The sequence below is a fragment of the Neltuma alba genome, unplaced genomic scaffold, assembly GCF_004799145.2.
Source record: "Neltuma alba isolate B1F8T4 unplaced genomic scaffold, ASM479914v2 tig00010867_pilon, whole genome shotgun sequence".
NCBI classification, from domain to species: Eukaryota; Viridiplantae; Streptophyta; class Magnoliopsida; order Fabales; family Fabaceae; genus Neltuma; species Neltuma alba.
This window is the reverse complement of record NW_021635659.1, coordinates 242597-261690: the sequence shown is the minus strand read 5'-3', so window position 1 is coordinate 261690 and position 19094 is coordinate 242597. Positions and strand designations below refer to the sequence as shown.

The 19094-nt window shown below is 33.8% G+C and overlaps 2 protein-coding genes across 5 annotated transcripts; one reads left to right on the top strand and one right to left on the bottom strand.

Moving 5' to 3' along the window:
• Window positions 1–3157: 3157 nt before the first annotated feature.
• On the bottom strand, window positions 3158–6520 carry LOC114759575 (uncharacterized). The gene is made up of 3 exons (XM_028948777.1): window positions 5830–6520; window positions 5129–5316; window positions 3158–3872 (listed from the first exon to the last, which is right to left on the bottom strand). Exons 1-3 carry the CDS (start codon window positions 6518–6520, stop codon window positions 3384–3386), a joined length of 1368 nt encoding a protein of 455 aa, XP_028804610.1. The 3' UTR covers window positions 3158–3383.
• A 6052-nt stretch (window positions 6521–12572) lies between these two features.
• Window positions 12573–17193, top strand: LOC114759591 (protein PHLOEM PROTEIN 2-LIKE A10-like). Of its 4 annotated transcripts, none has more exons than XM_028948793.1 (3): window positions 12573–12659; window positions 12766–16260; window positions 17024–17193. In XM_028948793.1, the coding sequence occupies exon 2, from the start codon at window positions 12825–12827 to the stop codon at window positions 14094–14096; it is 1272 nt and encodes a 423-aa protein (XP_028804626.1). In that variant the 5' UTR covers window positions 12573–12659; window positions 12766–12824; the 3' UTR covers window positions 14097–16260; window positions 17024–17193. The 4 variants fall into 4 exon arrangements, with proteins under 4 accessions (XP_028804626.1, XP_028804627.1, XP_028804628.1 ...); XM_028948794.1 differs by having other exon boundaries at window positions 12594–14687; window positions 14808–16260; XM_028948795.1 differs by having other exon boundaries at window positions 12594–16260; window positions 17027–17193.
• The last annotated feature ends 1901 nt before the right edge of the window (window positions 17194–19094 follow it).

Here is a 19094-nt window from a genome sequence, read left to right as displayed (position 1 = left end):
AACTGATTTTTCTTAGTTTTTTTAACACTCCCTTAGAAGCACTTATTTATTTAGGATTTCAAAATTTGGTAAATTGACTCTAATATCCCTCACGTGGCAAAGAAAAAACTCCCATCTCTAAAAAATTTCCGGCAAAAGGTGGTCAAAGTGAAATTTGGCTCCATTATTTTTCAGTTTAAAAAAAATAATTATTGTGCAAACTAATACTACTTACAGTCTTTAATATAAAACTTTGTTTAACTTTTATTTTAGTTCTAAATATAAGATCTCAATCCACTTTATCTCTCATGTTTATTCATTTTTTCCAAAGTAATCTTTTTAAGAATGATAGTTCTAACTAATATATTTGATTAACAAGGATATTTTAGGAAAGACAACACCTATTTATGACAAATGATCAATTTAATTTATTTTCTTAATCTACATAAATTAGTCAACTAGCTCTTATATTTAGGACCAGAAGTAGTATATAAGATAACTATCATATTTTAGATATATAAATGGTTAAACAACTAAGAGACTAGCAACTTTCATTTAAATGATTAAGTTTAGCTTAGTGATTTATATTATGCATTGACAAGTTCCAGCAATGACTTGCACATAAAAGACTACATAACAATTAAAAATGTATTTGGAATCACGATAGAGTAAAGAAAAGTCACATTCCCATCAGGAAAAGCTGCTTTTGGCCTTTTTTTTTTTTTTTTCTTTTGATGTTTAGATAGACATTAATTTATAATTTTAAAAATGATTTTACAACGTACGAAATATGTGAGAAAAACATTTTCTAAAAGTACTTTTGAGCTAAATCAAGCACTTTTTCATCATATTTGGATTGGCTTAAATTTTTTTGAAAAAAAAAAAAAACCTGGGAGCCAATCTGACTTCGAAGCGTTAAGCAAAAACGGAGGTGTTTCTGCGGTTGGTACTTCTACTTAAATTTGCGGTTATTGGGCATTTAATACTTTTTAAATTTTTTTCCAATCCTTTTGTTCCTGACTTCCTTCTTTCTCTTGTGCCTCACAAGACTAATCTCCCTTATCCCTGTGACTGAGTAGCGGTGCCCGTGCGATGTGCCTTGGCTGAGTTCTCAAAGTCTTCTCCCCTCTAGTCGAGTTTTGTTATGTGTTCGCTGGCTTTATTTAAAATAAATAAAGTGAAAGTATAATGAAGGTGGTAAATTTTCATTTTATTAGTTGAGTTATTTTTTTGTTTTGGTCAACTACAAGCTGTCTTTCTTTCTTTTCTTTTTTTTCCGTAATAGAATGTACAAGTTTCTTGTAAGTTTACCTTCACAGATTGTTTTTTAATAAGACCATTACATTATGGACAAGGACAAAGCAACCACACCATCTTAATACACACACATATATAATTATTTAATAAAAGTCATGTTTTTTTATAAATCATTTTACACCTAAACCTACTTTTTCATTAATGATTCAAATAAGTTTTAGTATGACAACTGAATTTTACTCTATTTTAAGTTTGCAAAAGTGGAATAAAATAAAAGCCACAATTTTCACCACCAATCCAAGCACAAGCTAAGTGAATGACAACTTGTACTTAATAGATGACGAAAACAAGCCGATAACAAGTTCAAGCAAAGATATGATATGAATAACAAAAATACCTAAGTGAATAACAATTTTCGCTTAACAAATCATAAAAATAACTTAGCGAATGACAAGTTTAAGCAAGAACCTGCATATAAATTATAAGATTATAAGAGTAGCTAATACAGTAACAATATTCACTTAACAAATGACAATAACAATTCAGTGATGAGTATAGGGAATGAGTTCAAGTAAGTCCCCACTTGAACTTATCAATGTACAGCACAAATTACTTGCCATTAGTTAGTCTTGCTCTAGTAGCTTGTTTTGTGAAAATCGATATACATGGAGTTGTTTAAATTATTATTATATATATCTCGAAATTTTGATACTTATATATTATTTTGCGTTATATTATTATGGAGCTTTTTTTTGGTGAAATTATTATTAAGAAGTTTTAATAACTCAATGGTTGTGTAATTTTTGGAACCAAAAGGTAGTAGGACCAAATTTTGCATTTTATTTAACATGAGGCCTAATAAAGTCAATTCACCGAATTCTAAAAGTCTCAAATATGTGCCTTTGGACTTGTCCTGTATTTTGTAAATTTAGTACTCTTTTAAGTATTCAATATTTTAGGGGGATTTAACTGTTTTTGCCCGAATTAATCGTCTACTGCTTATAATTTATAGCAATTTTTAATTCACTCCCTAATCAAAGGATTTTTAATTCCCTAAGTTGTATGATTGGAGTTGGGAAAAACAAAGAAAGAAAGAAAGATACCGTGATATCAGAACCGAGTTTTCTTTAGGAGAAGGGAGAAGGAAATATTTCAAGGCAAGGTAAAATTGGTTGACTTGAGTTCATAAACCGTTGTAGAGCAATACATTCATTTTATACATAGATCTACATGGATTGTCCATAAAATGACAATTATAGAGCTGCTTGGTTAGTTCTTTTGACTTCCCTCAATACGTTCTAAAGATTGACCCTAACTTTTGCACAATTGAGACATTGAATTCAACAAATATTGCATGCATGCATCATGTTAAACATTAAGAGCACCAAACACCAATCAAACCATTTCAGATTTTCAGTATGGTAAAGGAGACAGCTAAACATTATTGCCAAGCGCAACTCCATTTAGAAGTCCTGGAAAGGACATATGCGTTTAACATCCAATTTTTGTTGTCCTTAGATTCCAAAAGCACTGCACTTTATCAGTTTGAAATAATCATCAAACCAGGCAAGCACCACAATCTTACCACCACCAAGAATGTGTAAACACAATGCAAGATGGCGCCAGCATATCTGACAAGTACCAATCCTTTGCCAAAAGTCTCATCATGAACTTTTCACGCAATCTGTTATCCTCCATAACAGAAACTCCATGAACGATTTAACTGTTTCCAATGTCACTCTCCCTGTGACATCAAACACAAATTTTCTGTTCGCTGGTGGTAACAGCATTGTTGAGATCTGTTCAAGCCAAGTATTATCCTGAACTCCGCTAATAAAGCTTCCATGTCTAATTAGCCGAAAATACGCTTCTGGCTTCAAACATCCACCTTATGTTGCAGTTGGATATTCACTCATATGAACAATTGAAGACAAGGGCGAATGTGGTTTTGAATTTACACTTGGATTTGTCAATATTTCGTGTGATGTTCCAACAAATGTTTCTACAACATCATTACATAGTGAAACCAGAATATCCCTGACCTTGTCTTAGTGCCCAAAACACCACTGCCAGCTTTTTAACCCCCGACACCAGGGACACTGCAGTGTTCTCACTTCCACAACAGACATGTATTTTGCATTGAAATTTCATACTGTCTTTGGATCTGTTTTGGATTTAACATGCTTTATGCCATAATCATCATCTTCGAGATCACTGAAAGATATGTCTTCATTCACCATTGGGATGATGGTTCCCTCCAATTCAGAATCTTCCTCTGGCCATTCATCCTCACCATCAGCATAGTTTGGAACGGCAATTTTTGAAGATCTATCGTTTGTTAATCCCTTGTCATCAGTTTTAACAATTGGTTTTTCCTCAATGACAGACTTATCAGTAAAAACTGTTTCAGAACTTTCAATGGTGTGCTTCTCAGACTCATAATCCACTCCTGTGGGCCAACTGGTTGGTTCGTATCCACGTGTCACATGAGATATGGTATAATCAGATATGCTAGGAGGAAGATCCTCATCTGGAGCAATGTCTCTTACACAGGATGTGCTTCTACCATACCATTCAGATTCAGGCTTGGTTTGCTTCTGCAACTCCTGCATCCACATTGCTCTGGCTGTCATAACCTGCAGAAATTAGAACAAACAATGTTGCAACAATCTCTCCACTGACTAAAGCCTCAAACTTTTGAGAAGTGACTTTTTAAGGCATTTATTACGTGATGATCACTGAATGGAACTAACCATTAGGCACAAGACACTGCATTAAACTTCTGGAAAAAAGCAAACCTTCATAGCTAAACTATCATGAAGCTAACTCTTTCCGGGCTTAACTTAAAATAATTGTCTTTGCAAATAATCTCCTCTCATATAAACCTGTTCTTCTATATTTTCATACTTATCAATTTAGTCATGAACGTCTAATCCTAAAACACAATTACCATTTGATGCCTGCTTTGAGTTAACCAACTCTAAAATAATAATAATAAAGACAAACTAAAGCCAGAACCACCATAGGTACTTTTGACTGAAACAACTATGACAGCCAGAGAACATGCAAGGAAAAATTATTAAATTAAATGAAGTGTTCCAATGAGCATTCACATTTCCTTTTGAAAGACGAGTTGCAGTCAAGCCGAGAACAATAGAGGTAAGGGTCTACAAAAATGGAGCAAACACATCAAAATGTTCAAATTGAAGGAAACTCATCATAGAAAAAAAAAAAAAAAGATGATTGGGTGAAGCATTGCATAGAAACCTCCATTAATCTTCTGCCTGACATGGCTGTGCGCTTATTTTATTTTATTTTTTTCAATAACAATGGACAAACAAAAACACCCATCAAGAATCCCGAAATTCAAGAAAGATGTAATGCTACACCAGGGACAAGAACTTCGAATTGCATTCAAAAGTTAAGTCTAACAAAGGTGAGCACTACGTACATCAACCAAAGGAATTGTTGAAACAGTAGTCTAAATTTCTAATTCCATTAACTCTTCTGTTTCATTATCTAAATGAATTATTAGCACTTTGTAAGACTGTTCCCAGGCTTAGCAATTACTGGTCCTCCTATCTTATATTGCGAAATTAAACTAACAAAATTTAACATTAAAATCCTACAGATAGATAATGATCATATTTCAAGTGACAAAATTTAAGACTAAAATCCTACAGACAGATAATGAGCATATTCCATCTAAGAAATACACCACAACATTCACTCTGGCTCGAAAGGCCCAAATAACTAAATGGGAACAAAATACCTAATCAATGCATCTTAAATTGACCTCACTAATGGAATCTTCCAATAGGTTGTCACATATGGCGTCAAAAAGGTCAACATAAATGGAGCAGAAAAGATCAAAAGACCCATAGTAATTTACCTGAGAAGTAGACAAGACTCCAGCATCTTGTTTATTAAGTCTAGAATGCAAAAGTACAAAATAGACTTTCCAAAAGTAACCTTCACTCATATGGCAAGGACACAGTTCAATTCTGAGTGCAGCTAACCGTGGAGCAAGTCTTTCTATGACAAAAGCATGCTCCTGCTGAGCATCAGACATGTCAAAATCTGCAAGTCATTCGGTAGCATGAGTTGTGACAGACAGCCAAAATGATCATGCAATTGATATGCATAACGGATAACAAAAGAGTAAATGATGTGATTTCATAACTCCACAGATTTTTCAACATTTGTTTACAGTATCTCAAATTTGTTAATTACTGTCAACCGGATTATTTTTTTGGGATTCAAGTTCATCCCAGCAAAACATTATGCGTAATCAAATCAGGTCACATACACTTCCATGCAGAACTCAGAACCCCGTGAGAGGCAGATAATTGCCATAATAGAAAACCACATCTCGGGGACAAAATAAGTTTGCGAGGCATTTCCAGAGACGGCAATAAAACCGAGCTAATGTCGAAAAAGGAATAGTTAACAACTCAAAAGGCACCAAGAATTTCAATGGAAGCTCCTAAAATTAACAACTAACAACTCAAATAGCAGCAGGAATTTCAATGGAAAAAACTCGTTCTCACAACAAAGGGAGAGAGAGAGATTTTGATAGTGAAGCAGACTCACCAGCCGTGTCTTCTTCCTCGTCAATAGGGAAATCCAACCACGTCTCAGGATGCATCGCTATATTTCTCGCGAAGGTCAACACCTCCTCTGTAATTCCAATTGCTTGTTTAAGATCAGGCTCATCCATTTCAAATTCCCCATTCTCAACATACTCCGGGCCATGCGAACTCAAATCCGAAGCCGTAAACGAAACTCCTGGAACTTCATTACGGAATCGACCTTCAATTTCTCCACGCCCAATGCAGGAAATTCCAACGCCATCGTGCACATCAATTCCTCCACCACTTCCAGAAGCACACTGATCAGATGGCTCCGATTGATTCCCGGTTAATGCCGCGGGATCAGAAAACGTCTGTTTAGAAGGAGGGTGGGAGTTTGTTGGCGGCGGAGCTAGGAAAGAAGCCACTCCCCAGAATTGGCGAGTTAGGGTTTGCTTCAATTCGTCAAGGTCCTCTTTGACTCCTCGAAGTTGCGCATCATTATCTGATTCAAATTCATCGTCTTGCGTTTGGTGCGGTTGTCGTTGATGATAACGTTGATGGTTTCCGGGCGAATGAGTTGGCGAGACATGAGAACGACCAGGTTCGACGTCGATTTCTTCATCATCGTATTCATCGGCTTCGTCGTCGTCGTCGTCGCTGTCGAGTTCGATTCGGAGAGAGTTTGCCAGAGAGTGAGCGAACCATGACATTTTTTTAATTCAATTTTGTTCTTTTTTGGGGGCACGAGACTAGGAGCTGAGGCCAAGCAGAGTGATCGATGGAAATTGAAATTGAAACTGAAACGTTCCTCGGTGATGTGATGTGACGTGAAGTTCAAGTTTAAACGGGGCTGGAGTGATCAGATGTTTTAGGCACTATTGTAGTCACCCCAAGACTCCACTTGGAAGCAGACAGCAACACTTTAAGGGCTCGTTTGGATTGCCATGCCAAAAGCATATGGGAAAGCATGAAACTGAGGTTTGTGGCTTATTGCAACTCAGAAGACTATTTGGATTGAGCTTCGTTTCTAACTGATTTATGAAAAAAAGTAACTTTTCTAACTGACTTATCCAAACGCAATCTGGATCAACTTTTCTAACTAACTTATGGAAAAATTGTGCAAAGCTTATGATCTAATTAGTTATGTGATTCTATTTACTTTAATTAGAGACCAAATAAATTTTAATTTATATTCATGTTTGTTCATTATGTATATTTAATTAATTATCTACAATATATTTTCAAATTTTTCTCCGTAACAAATATTTTTATTTTATAATTTTACAAATAAACTATTTATATTTTATCATAATAATTTAACGTGTTTCTTTAAATTATTATCACATTAAAAATATAAAATTTCAAACACTACTCCATATCCTTTTCAGTTATTTTACAACTAAACTAACTTTTCTATTAATCATTCAAACAACTTTTAACTTTTTCAACTGACTTTTTAAAAGCATCTATCCAAACATAAATTACATTACACTAACTGACTTTTACTCTAACTTCAGTTATAAAAGTTAGTTGGGTTAGAAGTCAATTTTGTCCAACGTTAATCCAAACATACCTTAAGTTGTTGCCACGTAACAAGAGGTTGGGATTTAAGAATAAAGCAAGGAGGCGATGGTGCAGGAGACAGCCCAATAGATGAGGCACACCACATGAGCGCCTCAGTGAATGAATCAGTCTTCTTTGATTCATTTTTTGTTGAGTTTTTTTTTACCAGCATTCCATAAAAAAAATTTGAGATTACTAAATTTTAAAGGGAAAAAAAGACAAAAACAGAAAATTATAAAATCCTAATTCAGACACCTATCACTTCAAAATTTTATGAGAAAAAGTGGTGCATAATTTGATATTTTGTAAATATAATTAAATGACTAAAATATTATTGTAATTGCTAATAAATTTCTTATTATTTGCTATATAACACTGGTAATTATTAGTTCATAACTTGTTAATAAAATTTTTAAAAATAAAAATATTTTAGTTATTTAATTATATTTGTAAAATATCAGATCAGGTATTACTTCCTCTCCTAAGATTTTAAAGTGTTAGGTGTCTAAATTGAAATTTCACAATATTCGTATTCTTTTTGGGTAATTTTTCCAATTTTAAATCAAATTTGATTCTCACATTTTAATTGGTTTTAGTAATGCATAATTTGCAAATAACTACATATTTTGGTAAAAAAAATTTATTTGGAATTTTAGAAAGGGTCTATATTAGTTTTCAGAAAGTGATTTTACAATGTTTGAGATAAGCATATAAAAGAAATTTTTTTCTTAATTTATATGAAAGCATTTCTGTTTATTTAAATGCTTTGAAGGTTCCTAAACACTCACTTCATAATTTTAAGCCTTTTGTTTTTGGGTGAAATTCTCCCAAACCACAGGCCAAGTGCGGCAGGACAGTTTCTTTTGCCAAGAATAGGAAAACTTTTCTTCCGTAAAAGGGATTATTTATTTGCTGAAATTTAAAGTAATTTCATTTATCTTGCTAACTAAGTTAGTCTTTAATGGAGATGCTCCCAATTATTTATTGATTTACGTACTGTGTATGGGCATTGCCATATCAGTAAAAACTCAGGCAATTACCACTGGAGGTGGGGCTATGATTACATTGATGTATGTTTGGCTATTTGATTTTTAAAATGACATGAGAAAAACTTAATTTACGAAAAAGCTTTACAAAAGCAATCTTCTACTTTAAGAAGGTGTGTGGGAGCTCCTATAAACACCCTTAACAAAAGCTTTACAAAAGCAAACTTAATTTACAGTGTTTATATATTGAAACAAAATTTTTTTATATATTTATTTTGAAATATGTAAAATCATTTTTAAAACCGTGATTCTGAACACCCCTAGTATCTGAAAAAAAAAATTGGGGTTTAAGCATTCGGTAGATATCAGAATTGTAAAACCAGATCTAGACCTCCAAATTAATGTCCTAACAGAGCTTCTCCAAAGTGGGTGATGAGGATTCCACAAAATTCAAATCATAAAATGGAAATGATTGGGAAAAGAACAAAGCCAATGAGATCAATATATTGAAGCACAATCAATGGGGAAGCTACGTAAGAGTAATCTTAATCGTATATACGCTTTCTGTTTAAGCACTTGACATATTTTACTAGGTATATAATGGCAGAAGGGAAAGCCGCATCACAAAACAACATAAAAATTTGAATATATTTTAACTGAGTGTTGGAATAGAAGATCTAGTTAATGAAGGGGAAATAAAAGGAAAAGAATTTGTGCGCTTAGATGATGATACATAATTATGGAGGAACACAATGTACACACAAATTGAGAAAGGAGTTCTCAAATCTAAATTTAAACTCAAGCAACAAAAAGTGGAAACCCCCAAGCAGGGGCAACAACAAGAACCCACACTCAATCTGAATTCAAAGGAAACAATAACCCAAACCCAAACGTCCTGGGTTTCCTCTTGACGTAGCAGAATCCAGTCCCAGCAGCAGCAACAAGCCGAACAAACATTTGATCCTTCTTCTTCTTGTCTCCCATTCTCTATTGCCTTATTCTGTCCAAAAACAAAAACTCTCTTTATGATCATCCAAGGTTTCATTTCTTTTGGGGTTAGACTACTTTGTTGGTCCATGAAGTTTCATTCAATTCTCAATATGAGCCCTATTAAAACTTAAGTTAATAATAACCCGAGTTTTAATAGCTTTAAAAAAATTTTAATTTAGTCTCCATCAGTAAATCTTTGTTAGTGTATCATTACATCCTATGGATGAAACCAACCCCATGCCATTTCTTACAGTATTAAGAGAGTTAAACAGACTAATAGCAGAATTGAGATGTAATCCTTCTCAACTGTAGTTTGCGTAGAATTGAGACTTGCGTACTTCATATAATGGGTCTGACTCTACTTATAGCCTAAAAATCTTCTTCACACTTTGAATACGTATTAGTTCGTTCAAACCAAAGGGATAAAAGTAAATGCAGTGAAATCCACCAGTGCGTGTGAGTGGGAGGCTTGGCATGGAATCGTGCATATTTAGAACCTCAAGATAGTTTCACAAAGAGCGGCTTGAATGCCAAGTAAGCTTGAGTGTGACAATTGAGTACATGCTTGAAATAGCATTAGGAAGTCCATTGGGACCGAAAAATGCTATTGGGATGGAAAAAAAATAATGTTTAGTAACGTTTTGGAAGCAAATGACTTTTTGTCCAAAAACCACTTTAAAGTTAAAACAGTTTTTAAGCACTTCTGAATTTTGATTTTTCTTCAAAGTTAAATCTTCTTAAACTAACTTTTCAATATATCATCCAAATTAATTTTTGTCAAACTAACTTAGTTATTATGACTCATTCAGAATTTCTCAAATTCAAGATGTTTTTGTGGGGGGTTTTTGAAGTTCAACTATCATTTTTACTGGGAATTTTTGCAATAAACACGCTACTTTAATATATTTCAACTGTTTAATTGACTTAAAGGCTTCTATAGATTACTCTAAAGAGATTATTTGTCTAAGTTAAACCATTGGTTCTGATAAATTACAAATGAATCAACCATCCCTTGGTTAGCTTAAAAAATATTTTTAAATTATATCATAAGTTTCATGGATTAGCATTTGTGATTATTTTAAAAAGCCAATCCAAGTGGCTTGATTTCTTTGAAATTAATTTGAGTGTTGACTATTTCATGTCTAGCTTATCAAAATATTTTTTAAATTATGTTTAAACAACTCAACTTTGAATATAATTAAATTGTTTTCATATAATTAAAGCGACGAACAAAGGTTTTAAACAATTTAAATTATTTGAATTTATTTTTTTCAATTAAAATCATCTAAACTCTTGATGCTTACTCCTCTGGTCTTATTTATAAATCATTTTCAATATGTTTTACACAGAATAAAAAAAACTTTAAAATTTCATTAACTTTCATTTAAAATTTAATAACTTTCCTAATTTTATCCCTATTTAATATAGATATACTTTATATAAACAAAGTCAACACAATAATAAATGAAAGATAAAATTGTATATCTATATAAATTTTTTTAATACCCTATAAATAAGATAAAAAAATTTTTTTTCCTGTCGTGTAAATAAAACCAGATGAGTAGGTGTTAACTAACAAACCGTCATCGTGGGGCATCCCCTAAATCTAGAACTGGACCCAACCAACAACCCATTAAAAACTTTTTATACTTTTGTGGTCAACACAACAACCCATTCTTTGGCGCGACCCAAAATGAGTCATTCCTTTTGCTATGCAAGCTGCTGTGACCCTGACCCATAACAAACATCTACCAGGGAGGAGTGTTTGTTCTTGCTTTGAGAAGCACAACGTTTTTTTTTTCCCCGCACTTTAAAATCACTTGTCCACCTATCATTATGATTATTAATATAAGTAACTTGTAACTTATATACTAAAAAATATATTGAATTGACAAATTTTTTTAATTTCATCCTTCTTAAAGATTTTTCCCTTTCTACATACAAATTATTCTCATATCTCTTTTTTCTTTTTTCTTTTTTTCATTCTACTAAGATTAAATAAGGGTAAAATTAAAAAAACAAGTACTCTTCTAATCTTTAATATAGGACCTACTTTGAAAGTTGATATTGGTTCTCTATATAATACATACTACCTTCGATCCTTAATATAAGACATTGTTTGACTTTTATTTTGGTCCCAATTATAAGACCCCAATCTACTTTATTTCCTATATTTGTGCATTTTTTCCTAAGGTAATCCTTCTAATAATAAAGTTCTAGCCAATAAACTTAATTAACAAGAATATTTTAAAAAAGATAATACTTATTTATTACAAATAATTAACTTAACTTATTTTCTTAATCTCCTGAAATTAGTCAACTAGCTCTTATGATTAGGACCGGAGGTAGTACATATTATCTTCGATCCTTAATATAAGATCTCATTTGACTTTTATTTTGATTTTAAATATAAGATCCTGATCCACTTTGTCTCTCATATTTATGTATTTTTTTCAACTTAGTCTTTGTAATAATGGTAGTTCTAGCCAACAAACTTGATTAACAAGGATATTTTAGGAAAGATAATACATATTTATTACAAATAACTAACTTAATTCATTTCTTTAATCTACTCAAATTAATCAACTAGCTCTTATATTTGGGACTGGAGGTAGTATTTCACATGTTTATTACTTTTTTTTAAAATTAACCCTATTAATATTCCCTCTACAATAATCAATTAGGAAAGGAATGAAGGAAATTAATGAAGATTAGGATGTTTTAAAAAACTATATCAACTAATTTAACTAACATCATTAATCTACTCAAATTAATTAATGAGGTTCTATATTAAATTAAAGATGAGTGTTAAATGTATTGCAAGTGACTCATTTAAGATGAACACTTTTCTTTACAAATAACTTGTATTTATAACGGAAGCAGTATGACTTGTAGCCTGAACCATGAAAGTGAGAATTTGTAAGTTTGTAATTATCCTTTTAACGAAAAGTATTTACCTCATGCCCACAAAAATATGACATCAGTCAAAGATTATGTTTATTTGGCTGGAAAAAAAAAAATCGAAGATCATGTTTGACACAAAATATAAAGCTAATGTTTTCTATAAATTAGAAAACTTAAACTCAACAAAAATATTTTCTCCGCCTCTCCCCACACGTCATTCGTTCGCATGATCACATCCATTCATCATGCCCAGCAGGACTTGAGTCACCAATGAAACGTCCTGCGCTTAACTGCCTCCTTTTGATAAACTATTGACAATTGACAGCGAAAGGATTAAATGCGTCAACCAGCTCGAGTCGCACGAAGAACAATCGATTCACGCCGGCAGTTAAAGATTTTAGTTTCGGTGAGTTTCCCAGAAATGTTCTCTGGGCTTTGATCATCTTTATCCACCTATATATTTTCATCCCCTCTGCTGCCACGTCCAGAGCTTAACACTCGTCAATCCCTAGAAATTTCGGTCCTCGTAATTTGCAAAATCTAGGGTTTCGGTTGCGGCATTTCGCCTGCTATGGACCTTCCGTTGCTGAGGAAGGGTTTAAATTTCTCTCGGCGAAACAAGAACTGGCTTATTTTACTTGCTGTTTTTGGGGCCTCCGGCTATGGAGCTTACAGGGTCTATCACTTGCCCTCTGTTTCGAGGAGGAGGAAACGGTTTATGAAGCTCTTGGGAGCCCTCATTTCTCTTGCTGAAATGGTTTCCGATTCTGCTGACACGATTGGCATTGTCTCCAGGGACATGAAGGAATACTTGAGTTCTGATTCCAATGAAATTCCTAATAGTTTGAAGCAAATTTCGAAAATTGCAAGGTCGGAGGAGTTCTCTGCATCATTGTCTAGAGTTACAGAGGCATTACTTGCTGGGATTCTGCGTGGATATGAATCCCACAAGAGAAATGATCCTAACTCGGAGATGGCTTCGGCCACTTCCAACTTTTCAGATAGGGCATTGGAAAGACTTTTCTCCAAGGCTGGAACTGGTTTTGTCTCTGTTGTCGTAGGTAGCTTTGCGCGGAATCTGGTTTCGGGCTTTTACTCTAATGGTGGATCGATCGATAACTACAATGAAGGGGCTTTGTCGAAGTCGTCGGATGTACCTGCATGGTTTAATGTGATTTGCAATGACAAATGTAGACAGGTGCTAGGAGATTGCGTACAAATCTTTGTAAGCACTGCGGTTGCCGTTTTTCTTGACAAAACAATGGATGTCAATACTTATGATGAATTTTTCACTGGACTGACCAATCCGAAGCACCAGGACAAGGTCAGGGACATTCTGGTTTCTCTATGTAACGGTGCTGTGGAAACATTTGTTAGAACATTTCACGAAGTATTGACAAATCCAAGTGTAAATTCAAATCCATGTTCGTCCTCGTCTTCAGTTGTTCATGTGAATGAATATCCGGCTGCAACAGAGGACGGATGCTTGAAGCGAGAAGAATATTTTCAGCAAATTAGACTTGGAAGCTCTATTAACGGAGTTCAGGATAATACTTGGCTTGAACAAATCTCATCAACGCTATTAGTACCAGCGAACCGAAAATTTATGCTTGATGTGACAGGGAGAGTGACATTCGAAACGGTTAGATCGTTCATGGAGTTTCTGTTATGGAGGATAACAGATTGCACGAAAAGAAGTCTGAGTAAAGTTCATGACGAGACCGTTGGCAAAGGATTGGCGCTTGTCAGATATGTTGGCGCCAAATCATCCGTTATTCTTACAATGTGTCTTGCAATGTATTTACATATTCTTGGTGGTAGTAGGATTGCCGTACCTGCCTAGTTTGATGATTATTTCAAACCCATAAAGCATAGTACTTTTAGAACCTAGGGACAGCAAAAATTTGATGTTAAACGCCTATATTCTTTCCAAGTATTATAAATAGAGTTAATATGGTGTCAAAAAGATTGGCTATAATGTTTAGCTGTCTTCTTTACCATACTAAAAATCTGAAATGGTTTGGTGCTCCTAATGTTTAACCTGATGCATGTATGCAACAATTATTTGTTGAATTCAATGTCTATTTGTACAAAAGTGCCAATCTCTATAACGTGTTCAGGGAAGACAAAAGATAACTAAGCAAGCAGCCCTATAGTTGTAAGTTTATTGACAATCCATGTTATAGCTCTGTATATAAAATGGTTGTATTACCCTACAGAAGTTTATGAACGCAAGTCAACCAATTTTACCTTGCCTCCTGATATTTCCTTTCTTTGTTTTTTTCCCCTCCAGTCATACAGCTTAGGGAACGATTGATTATGTGGCTTTTCTTTCTCTTAGTTTTGGATTCCCTAACACTGTTTATTGTATGTAAGTGCCAAGTGGCGACTCTTCCTATATGTTGCATCTTTGAAGAGTTTGCCTCTCTCTCAGGTTTGAGAATGAATCCATTCTTTCTGTTGGCTGTTCGTGGTTTTATACAAATAGACAGAACTTCCATTCCAATAACTTTCACCGAGAATTCCTTCACCTTATGATTCTCTGTATGCACAGATATGTGTGGTTCACTGTGCAAAACATAGTCCTGTGGTTACTGAATACAATGTTAGCGGAAAAACATGTGCACCTGAAGGCACAATCTTTGACAACTTGGGAATACAGGTGATATTTTTTATGATTTTCAGATTATAGCATTCTTGCACGAGCAGAACACCCGCCTAAATTCTCAAAGACATCTCACTAGCTAATTTGAAGGAAAGGGATCAAGGGACCCTGAGGCCATCCCTAAAATCTATGCATCTGAGGATACTTTGGTACCATTTGGTACGAAGCATTGAAAATGAGGGACTGGAATTGGGATTAAAATTGAGAAAATAGTGTTTAACATGAGAGATTGTTTATTACATGAGATTAGACAAACCTATGTGGGATTGGGGAATACTATGGGAGGAAGTGGTAATCCCCAATCCTACTTTCATGAGTTTGCTTAATGTCATGTAAAAGTAACTAATCATACTAAAGACTTTTTTAATGATTTTTCTCAAGTGCAATCCTAATGCCTATCTCTCATTTTCAATAGTTCATACTATACGGGGCCTTTAAGTTAAGGATGTTATTTTTTTCCCTTTACGTAGACATTTAATGCTTCTGTACTCTGTAAGTTTTGCATCATGACTATCTGCTTTGGAAAAAAGCATTTTTTTTGAAACGTTCAAGTATGTAATACTTGGGAAAACGTGGATTTGAGCCAGAAATTTAAAGACTGATGGCCGTAGATTTAAAATGATGAGTAGAAGGCTTGGATGGCCTTTGTTTCAGACAAGTAATGGATATAGCATCATAACTTTTTTTCCACTGTATAATAATATAATCAATATTGGCATGGGCATTAAGTCCTTTTGTATTGGCGGTGCAACTTTGTAGCATTCAATTGTTTTACAGCTTCTTGTACTGGCTCGATTGCCATGTCTTCTTGACACAGCAATGTGTTCTGCCCTTTGCAATGAGTCCACCCTGTAGTATAAGGATGATAAAGGGAAGTGCGAAAAAATTGGAATGTCAACTGAAGTGACACTTCATGTCCTGGCAGAAAAAGTTGGTATTTTTAACATTTTTTTGTGACTCCTCTTTATGGCAATATTATGCTAAAGTTATGCTTCAGCATGCTGGTCAATTTTGCTGTTTCATTAATGTTCTTCTGTCAACATAGCAGTGTACTCATACACCTTTAAGGAGATCATGGACGTAAAGAATACCTCATATCTACTATTCGTTATTTTGTCAATTTCCATGCTTTTGACGATCTGCAGATAGATCTGTTGGATTTTTCTCGAGATCGGAAAATGATGAGTGTCTTTTGCAACCGAAATCAGCTTCATGTGTTGTTCTCCAAGGATGCTCCAGAGGGTATCCTGTCTAGATGTACAGCTATCATGTGCTATGATGATGGTTCCATTGCGATACTTACTGCCAATATTCGAGCTGAGCTAGACTCAAGGTTCCACAGGTTGCACCTTAATTTACTTTTATCCTTGCTCTATTTTTTTAACTTTAATTTCTTTATCTTTATTCTTATGGTGACTTCTATATAGATGATAAAGAGACTCATGAGCTTCTTAAGGCATTTTTATCAGCTGAATAAGCAGTGAAAAGATTGTCAGTCAACCGTAAGATAAATTCGTTGTGGCACATTGGGCCTTGAAAATTTATGGAAAAGAAAGTTAGATGCTTGTATGAATTCTATAACTCGAATATAATCTTTACCATAATTGATCCTCTTCCCTCATTTCAACTGTTATTCTGGACCTAGCTATTTAGGTGGTAAGAAGACAGCTGTTATATACAATGTTTATGCTAGCTTTCAGGATTGGTGGATCCTATTTTGGGAGAAATAGGAAGGATTAATGAATGGTTAATCATCTTCATTAAAAGAAATGGAAAAAGAACAAAAAAGCTTCCCCAGTTAACCCCTTGTCGTGTGTTCTTTTCTGAGCCTTTCCTTGTCGTACCAGAATATCGACATAATGAAATATTTTGCCTCCCTCGCTTCATCAGAAACTAGTGTTAATGATATACCTCCTCTTATATTGGACATGAAGACTTAAACCATCACCATGACGATGTACATGTTAATTGATGCTTGTAAGGGGTTGTTCTTACATTGGCTGTTTACATGCTTGGTTGATAATTATTTCACATTATGTATTGAGTTCATGTTTTGCTGCCAAAATCCCTCGAATCTCACCCCATTCTTCCATATCCTAACTTAGCAGCAAACACCTCAAAGGGGGAAGAACAAAGTGATCGGAGTAATAAAGGTGGTGGCTGTTTGAAGCAATGTTTTGCTATTCTATATATGTATTTCCTTACTTGTTTTGGTGCTGTGCGCGTACAAGTTATTATAATAATCCGAGGATTTATGAAAAGGTTTCAAGTTTTTGAATTTCTCCAAGGGTCTTTTCGATCACACGTGGTTTTTAAATGGTTAAAAACTTTTGATAAATAACTCCTGTGTAAGGGGAGACTCGCAAAGCATAGGCCGTAATGAATCACTCGAAGAGGAAGGTGTGATAGCTGTGGGATGAGGCTTGCTATTACTGGAATTGGCTTTGTAAAGCTCGAGTAGTTGCTTAGTTGCTTCTTTCGGTTGAGATATTTCAATCCTTTCTTCACTCTCCCCCTCAGGCCTATATTGAAGAGGATGGGATGTCTTGTATTTGAAAACTAATAGTCCGCCCTGGTTTATTGAAGAGTGCAATTTTATTGTAAAAATTTTGTGATGAATAAGCAATAAATTCCTAAGTTGAATCTGCTAATTTTTAAGATGAAGCTAATATCTAATCGTGTCTTTGTGAATAATGTGCTTCAACTTAATTTAAATCTCATAATTCAAAGGGAAAATGGTACAAAAATGACACTTATATTAGAAATTCCAAGATGTTCACTTGAGTAAGCAAAATTTTAATTTAGGATTAAGTAACTAATTTGGGATTTGTAAATTTGCTAAAATGATTATATTGCTTTTTTTTTTTTTATTGTTTTTAAAAAACCAAATACTCTCACTAGGCGGTCAGTCGCTAGTCACTAGCGTTAGAGCTGGTAATATGGGTTAAGCTTGCGGGCTCAACCTGCCAACTCATCATAAGGTATCGGGTTGGGTCAAAAAAAATAGGGACTATTTTGATGTGGTTTTTTTCAACTTGTACCAGCCAACTTACAACCCACCACGGGCTTGTCTGTTAGCTCTTTTTTTTAATTTTTTAAAATTTTTTGACAATTTTTATTTTCATTTTAAGAAGAAAAAGTTTTATTATTTTCACTTAATTTACATATAACTTTGCATTTTGTTAGAGACTGTGATTCTAAATCTAATTTCTCATTTTGTTTATTGTTTTATTATTTTTATACTAATAAAACAACTATTAACAATGAATTATATATTTATATTTCAACTTTTGAGACTAATTTAATTATATAATTATATGAAAATATAAGAATAAGAAGAATTTAATTTATAAAAATTTATAATTTAATTTTAAAAATTTAAATATATGTGTAAATTTTTTTTTTAAAAAAAGGATGGAGTTGGAGGGGGGTTGGAAAAATGTGAGCCCACCAAGAGACAGTCCTTTGAGGATTGACCCGCATGGTTTTGAGCCTGTGACAAGTTAGCACGTAACCGATAGGCCAACCTATTTCACCACCTCTAGCAGACGGTTGCATGGAGCTCAGGTGGCCATTGTCACCGGAGCTCCGGAGGCTCCAGTGGTCGGTGACTATGTTTTTAAAAATTTTTACAACTTCAATAACACAGTTAACAAGTTTTGTAATGTTATTAACAAGTTCAGTATATTAGTTAATAACAGGTTTTTTAGAAAATTCAAAAAGTAGCATTTTTATAACTTCAGTGTTGCCGTTAACAAGTTCTGTAACTTTATTAACAAGTTCAGTATAGCATTTAACAACAGGTTTTCTAGAAAATTCAAAAAGTGGCATTTTTACAACTTTAGTAGCGCAATTAACAAGTCATGTAATGATATTAACAACTCTCATAAAAATTGATGTTTTTAATATTAGCTTCCTATGAAATTGTAAAAATTTCATTTTTTGAATTTTTCAGAAAACCTGTTGTTAAATACTATACTGAACTTGTTAATAAAGCTACAGAACTTGTTAACGGCAACACTGAAGTTATAAAAATGCTACTTTTTGAATTTTCTGGAACACCTATTGTTAACTGTTGTACTGAACTTGTTATTAGCATTACAAAACTTGTTAACTGTGTTACTAAAGTTATAAAAATTTTCAAAAAAAATAGTTGCCAGCTGCCAGAGCTTTGGT